At 63.8% G+C, this 7,311-nt stretch overlaps 1 protein-coding gene across 1 annotated transcript; it reads left to right on the forward strand.

Moving 5' to 3' along the window:
• The first annotated feature begins 276 nt into the window (after positions 1–276).
• Positions 277–7,103, forward strand: ERF (ETS2 repressor factor). Its single transcript, XM_049900813.1, has 4 exons — positions 277–434; positions 4,780–5,014; positions 5,399–5,514; positions 5,619–7,103. The coding sequence occupies exons 1-4, from the start codon at positions 413–415 to the stop codon at positions 6,896–6,898; spliced, it is 1,653 nt and encodes a 550-aa protein (XP_049756770.1). The 5' UTR covers positions 277–412; the 3' UTR covers positions 6,899–7,103.
• The last annotated feature ends 208 nt before the right edge of the window (positions 7,104–7,311 follow it).

Consider the following 7,311-nt stretch of genomic DNA (forward strand, 5'->3'; position numbering starts at 1 on the left):
AAGTTATCTGCAGACTTGAAACCTCGGAGAAAGGTCATGACCCCCGGGACCCCATCCCACCCCCGTCCCCTCCTTCCTCCCTCCCCCGCCGCGCGGCCCCTTTAAGCCCACAGCCGGCCTGTCCTCAGTGGCTGCGTGCCGGCTAGTGTGTGTGCGAGTGTGCGCGGGGAGGGGGCGGGCGCAGTGTCGCCATGGCGACGCGGCGGTGACGTCGCCGGCCGGGGGGCGTGGGCGTCCCGGCCCCGGAGTGCGATATTAACCCGGGAGGCGGTGGCGGGGAGGGGAGAGGCTCTGAGAGGCGAGGCCGGGTGAGGCGGCGAGGGCGGCCCGACGGGCGCGGGACGGGACGGGGCAGCGCGGGCGCCGGGAGCTGCGGCCCGGAGTCGGGGCGCCTTGCCCCGGGTCCCCCAGCATGAAGACCCCGGCGGACACAGGTGGGGGCGGAGGCAGCACGTGTGGGGGAGACTTGTTGCCCCGGAGACCGGGCGGAGAAACTTTGGGGGGGGCTGAAGGGATCTAGGGGAGCCCAAGTGGTCCCCGGTTCTGGGGGACCCCCAACACGCGAAACCTGTTGCTTTCCGCGGCGCGAGCATGGGGTGTTGCCTGGGACCCCCAATTCCTGGCTGAGTGGTGTGGGTGCTGCGGATTCTGGTCCTCTCTCACTTCCCGGGCACCGCAAGCTGGGCTCTCTCTCACTCCTGGGATCACGGGGGTGGCGGGGTCCCTCCTCCTCGCCACTCTGTCACGTTGCACTCTGGGGGCCGGGACGTGTGCTGTGTCGGGGGGGGGCTGTTCACGGGGCCTGCTATCCCCAGTCCGTCGCTGCGCGGTCCGGCCCGTGACCTTCACGGCGGCGCGTGCCCCGCACCAGGTTGGTGGGGATACGGGATTCCTCTAGGAAGAGGGCGTGAGTGGGGAGCGTGGGACTCAGGGTCCGGGTTGCGCTGCCCCTCCCCCGCCCGTCTCCGCCGGCTCCGCGCTCCCCCGCCCGCGCGGAGTCGCAAAGTTCCAAAGCGCAGCCCGAACGTTCGAAAAAGGAACTTTTTGTTTCCGACCTTAGAACGCGCGGCTTTAAGGTGGTTCCGGGAGAGACCTGGGTATCCTCCTCCCGCACCGCCGGGGGCCCGGGGTTGAGGAGGGTGGGGAAGGTGGTGTGGGACGCGGAGGCTCCCTCCCTCGCCCCCCTCCCGTATCCAGCGCTTCTCTTTCGGCGGCCCGTCTTTTCTCTCCGCCCCCCTCTTCCCCGCCAACTTGCTCCTCCTTAAGGGGCCAAGGTTCCCCTCCCCCCCTCGGTCGACGGGCGGGGGGCAGTGGGATTAACCCCCCTCCCACTCGGACTTCCCCCCTCCCCTCCCCCGCCGCCACTACGCTCCCGCGGGCTGGACTTTGCGCCGGAGCGCGCGGGGGGGAGGGGTCCCAGCCGCCCCCTGCCCGTCTACCCCGTCGGAATCCGGCCTGGGGCGGGGACGGGGGAGGGGAAGGGGCCGGGCGCCGCTGTTCAAACTTGTTTCCTTCCCCCGGCGGCGGCCGCGACTAGGGCTCCTGTGTGCGGGTGTGTGCCCCGACCGGCCCACCTACCCCCCTGCTCGCGGGTGGGGGCGGCTCTTAAAGGGCTCCAGGCCCGGCTCCGGCGCCTGGGGATTGGCACGGACGAGGGGGCCTGGGGGGTGGAGCAGGGGTGCAGAGTGCTGTAGGGTCAGTCACGTGCGTCCCACTTATTCCCCGGCTCCCACAAGCTCCCGGGCCGCTGGGCCCTGGGGGCAGCAGGAGCCTCCTCTCGCCCGAGGAAGGGGCCGAGGCGCCCAGACAACCCCGCCTCGTTTTTCCCTCCCCGCTACGGGCCTTCGCCTGGTGGGACCGGCTGGGCCACTCCCCCAACCCTGTCTTGGGGCCGAGCCGTCTGTGGGCTCCCAGGCAGGGGGAGAGGGCGGGGTCCTGGAGTGATCTCCCGATGGGTCTGTCGGTCTGTCTGCCTCCTGGACGGCTGCTGTGCGCCCCTGCATCCGAGCTTCCATCCCGGCCCCTCTCTTTTCTGCCGCGGCTGTTTCCCACTTCCTGTTTTCTTCCCGGCTCTGGCGCCATCGAGGGCTGCCTGTAGTGGGGGAGGTGGTGGGGCCCCCCAGGAGGCTGGCGTGTTCTTCCTCTACCACTACGCCTCCCTTCCGACCCCCATGGTCCTTTAAAAAAGTTTAGGCAGTCACGTCAAGTTGAGGGTGCCCGGAAGTTCTGCCCCCCAGATTTCCATAGTCTGGGAGAATCCCTACCCTGTTTCTGAGGGACCCAGGTGTGCCATTTGGGACCCCAGCCATCCAGGCCCTTCCTGTCTGTCTGCTGCCACCTCCCCACCTTGTCTTCCAATTTTCCTGCATCCTCTCTGTGTAGGCTGCTTTCCTCCTGCCTCACTGTACCCTCACGCCCCAGAGGTCTTGCGCCCCGAAGCTTTCTTGGTGCAGGCCTGGTGTTTTCCTGCGTTAGCACGTGGACCCGTACACAACACACTCACACATGCTCCCCTTGCCCGTGCCTGGCTCCTGGCTCCAAAGCCTGAGGAACAGAGCCCCATTGAGACACCCTGACGTCACCCCCCCCTTCATTCTCTCTACCAAAGCCGGGAACAGGCCCTCGTGTATGGTGTGTCCGATGAGCAAAGCTGGTGTTGGGGTGGGTCTGGGAGCGGGGAGGGTCCCTGCCAGGAGTGGGTGCCAGGGTCCCAGCCTTGTGGGGTTGCTTGGGGAGGAGGGTTCACAAGGGGGCCTGGGACAGCTCCCGGAATGCGGCTTGAGGCCTTTCCAGAGCCCCCCCACCTCCTTTCCGAGTTCCCTTTGTGTTGCATGTAGTCTCTCTCACTCCCTCTCTTCTGCAAAGTTTATTTTTAGCCTCCTGCTCCCCCGCTCCCAGGACTGTCGCTGCACACACGTTGCCTGGTTACCGGGACACGGAGGCTGGGGCTGGTGGGATAGGAAGGGTGGCTTTAATTTGGGGGGGAGGGTGAAGTCAGTACACCCCCTCACCCCCAGACTGATGTCTCGGGCTTCAATCCCTCTCTTGGGTCTAGAAGCCCATTTTGGGCTTAGGTGGGAGTAGCATGTAGCTTGGGGCTCTGAGGGGGACCAGGAGCTTTTGGGAGGGGGCTGGAAGGCACATGGAGCTGGTGGCTTCATCGTCTGTGTTCCCAAAAGGTCTCTGGGCCAAGGGAGGCCCTGGGGCCTAGGTTCCTTAACAGGGTGAGGTTTTGGGGTGAACACCTGGATTCCCAAGACGGGGGGATGCTGGGGTCCCTGGAAGTTATTGTCAGGGATTGTTACTTCTGAATGGAACAGGGGCTGCTGTTACAGAAACCTGGGTCTGTGACCAGCTGCAGGTCATATCCCTGGAGTCCTGAGGGGCTGGTTTGGGGCTGTGACTTCTGGACAGGAACTAGTCTACCCAGGGCCAGGGTCAGGGCGTGCATCCCTGAGGTGGTTAGAGTAAGGTATGGAGTTGGAGGGGGTAGTCCCTGTGGGAACAGGAACCGCTGTTCCCATGTGTTCCCAAAGGGAAGGGTCGGTCCCCTGTTAGATTCCAGACTGGGGTGGAGTCTTTGCAGGAAGCTTACTGTTGCCTGGAGGCCTGGCTGGTACCTGCTGGAACTGAGGCCAAGGGTGGGTGTCTGACCTGTGCAGCCTGACTGGGACTTGGGACACCAGCTCATCTTTATCTGTCCACCTTGGTCTTCTCTCTGTAGTGGCACCAGGGCCCCTGCCCTGCTTCCTTCCCCCTCTCTCCCTTCCTTCCCTTCCCTCCTCCCACTCCTCCATTACCGGCTGCCTAGTGCTGAATTATTGATGGCCCCTGATTACCCCGGGGTTTGGGAAATGACAACAACCGCAGCCCCCCCACCCCAGGCTGCCCACCCTCTCCAGGGACCAGCCAGCCCACCACCAACCTCTAGCCAAGGTTAATGCTGGGGGTGGGCAGGCAGGCAGGTGGGCAGGAGAGAAGCTGAGGATGAGCAGGCAGAAGGGGGAAGAAGACTCCAACGGGTGCCTGTTCAATGTCAAGGCCCTTGCAGGCAAGGGGGGTGGCTGCAGGCAGGCTGGGCCCGGATGCCTGGGTCTGGGGAGAGCAGTGCAGCACGGAGGGTCCAGGGCTTGGGGGGGTGCTGCTCTCAGACAGTCTGGGTTTCACTCTCCAGGGAAGACAGAAGCCTCTGTGTGTGCAAGCGCTGACCTCATCGTCAACCAGCCACCCCACCCCTCCTGGTCCTTTTAAGAAAAAAAAAAAAAATTCCTTTCTGGTCCTGGGGTGGGAGTAGGGGCAGGCTCCTGTCAGGTTTTTCGGGGGGACAGTTAAGTTCCTAGGAGGGGACCAGAGGATCTGGGAGGGGGCAACTGGCCCTGAATGGGAGTGGGATGGGTTCTGGGGGGGGCCGCACCCCAACCCGCCTGGCCACGTGTGTCTGTCTGCCACCCCCTTCCTGCCCCTCCCCCCACTGGCAGCCCTGCCCTCCAGCCTGGCTTGGTGCCTGGCCCCCTGGCACTGGCCCCGGGACCCGCCGCCGACGGTTTCCTGTTTCTCCCGGTGTCGCCGGAGCAGGCTCCAGCTTCCCCTCCCCCCAGCTCCTGTCTAGCCCCCCTCACACACAGACACACACTGTCTTTCTAACCCAGGTCCTGACTTGGTCACAGGGAGATGGATTTCCCCACATCCAGGGCGGGGTGGGAGGTAGACACTGGGGTGGGACCCAGAGCCTGGACTTGGCATCCTGACCTGGGGCCACTCCCCTGCCTCCGTCCCCAGGGTTTGCCTTCCCGGATTGGGCCTACAAGCCGGAGTCGTCACCTGGCTCGAGGCAGATCCAGCTGTGGCACTTTATCCTCGAGCTGTTGAGGAAAGAGGAGTACCAGGGGGTCATCGCCTGGCAGGGGGACTACGGGGAATTCGTCATCAAGGACCCCGACGAGGTGGCTCGGCTCTGGGGCGTCCGCAAGTGCAAACCACAGATGAATTACGATAAGCTGAGCCGGGCCCTGCGGTGAGGAGGGCCAGAGGTCCCTGGACGGGGGTGGACAGTCCCTACCTGTTAGGATGTTGGGGGGGGCGCCTCTGACTCATGGGAACAGGCTTTGGGTTTGATTTCTGGTACTGCCAAATTCTAACGGTGGGACCTGGTGCAAGCCCTAAGCTTTTCTTAGACCATTTGGGATACAGGGGTGTCCTGAGGGTGGAATCCATGGGTGCAGTCTCTTGCCTGGCCCAGACTTGAGAGAAGAGATGGTCTCCACACTCTGGAACTTGATTTTTCTCACGTGGCCTATGTGTCACAGGCACCTTTTGTGGGTAGCATCTAAGTGCATGCCAAGGCACGGAGTCTTGGCCTGCAACTGTCCGTGCCAATTGTGTGTTTCTGCACCCACAGCTATTATTACAACAAACGCATTCTGCACAAGACCAAGGGAAAACGGTTCACCTACAAGTTCAACTTCAACAAACTGGTGCTGGTTAATTACCCTTTCATCGATGTGGGCTTGACTGGTGAGTACAGGGGCTGGTGGGCACGAGCTTGGAGGGAGGAGAGGGTCTGTCTGTCTGCCCAGGCTAGGCCAAGGACCTTGACACAGTCTCCCCTCTCCTGCCAGGGGGTGCGGTACCCCAGAGTGCCCCGCCAGTGCCGTCGGGTGGCAGTCACTTCCGCTTCCCTCCCTCAACGCCTTCTGAGGTGCTGTCCCCCACTGAGGACCCCCGTTCACCACCTGCCTGTTCTTCATCCTCGTCTTCCCTTTTCTCGGCTGTGGTAGCCCGCCGCCTGGGCCGTGGCTCGGTCAGTGACTGTAGCGATGGCACATCAGAGCTGGAGGAGCCACTGGGAGAGGACCCCCGGGCTCGACCACCCGGCCCTCCAGAGCTGGGTGCCTTCCGTGGCCCCCCACTGGCCCGCCTACCCCATGACCCCGGTGTCTTCCGTGTCTACCCCCGGCCTCGGGGTGGTCCTGAGCCCCTCAGTCCCTTCCCTGTGTCGCCCCTGGCCGGTCCTGGCTCCCTGCTGCCCCCTCAGCTCTCACCGGCACTGCCCATGACGCCCACCCACCTGGCCTACACACCCTCACCCACCCTGAGCCCTATGTACCCTGGTGGCGGCGGGGGCCCCAGCGGCTCAGGGGGAGGCTCCCACTTTTCCTTCAGCCCCGAGGACATGAAACGGTACCTGCAGGCCCACACCCAAAGTGTCTACAACTACCACCTCAGCCCCCGCGCCTTCCTGCACTACCCTGGGTTGGTGGTACCCCAGCCCCAGCGCCCTGACAAGTGCCCGCTGCCACCCTTGGCACCTGAGACCCCGCCGGTCCCCTCCTCGTCCTCGTCCTCCTCTTCTTCCTCTTCCTCCCCATTCAAGTTTAAGCTTCAGCCGCCCCCACTAGGACGTCGGCAGCGGGCGGCTGGGGAGAAGGCTCCAGCAGGCGCTGACAAGAGCAGTGGCAGTGGCGGCTCTGGCCGTTTGGGTGAGGGGGCGGGGGCATTGGCCCCACCACCACCGCCACCACAGATCAAGGTGGAGCCTATCTCGGAAGGCGAGTCAGAGGAGGTGGAGGTGACTGACATCAGCGATGAGGATGAAGAAGATGGGGAGGTGTTCAAGACGCCCCGTGTCCCGCCTGCACCCCCCAAGCCTGAGCCTGGCGAGGCACCTGGGGCAGCCCAGTGCATGCCCCTCAAGCTGCGCTTTAAACGGCGCTGGAGTGAAGACTGTCGCCTGGAGGGGGGTGGGGGCACTGCTGGTGGCCTGGAGGATGAGGGAGAGGACAAGAAGGTGCGTGGGGAGGGGCCCGGGGAGGCTGGGGGGCCCCTTACCCCAAGACGGGTGAGCTCTGACCTCCAGCACGCCACTGCCCAGCTCTCTCTGGAGCACCGTGATTCCTGAGGGCTGTGGGCTGGGGACTGTGTCCCCTTCATGCTTCTTTTGCTGCCTTAACCCCTCCCACCCCCTCCCCAAATGCCCTGGAGGTGAGGGCAGCTCTAGTCTTTTCCCACCTCCTCCCTGTCCCCTCCTCACATTTTGTATAAAACTTTTTTTTTTTTTTAATGGTTGGGGAGGGTGGGTGCCCAGGGCTATCTCCTGTCTCTGTGGGTTTCTAAGCTCTGGACAAAGTGGTGGGAGGGAGGGGGGGGAGAAGTTGGGGAGGTAAGGGGGCTGCCTCCATTCTGGGGAATTTTTATTTGAACGAGGCTTTGGCCTCAACACCCAGGAACTTTTTTATTATAATTGCCTAGGAAGTAAAGCCGTCTCCCTTCTGTCCTCTGCCTCTCATGCCTCTCTTCTGCCCCCAGGTGGTC

This window comes from Elephas maximus, chromosome 11 (genome assembly GCF_024166365.1).
Source record: "Elephas maximus indicus isolate mEleMax1 chromosome 11, mEleMax1 primary haplotype, whole genome shotgun sequence".
In the NCBI taxonomy this organism is placed as follows: Eukaryota; Metazoa; Chordata; class Mammalia; order Proboscidea; family Elephantidae; genus Elephas; species Elephas maximus.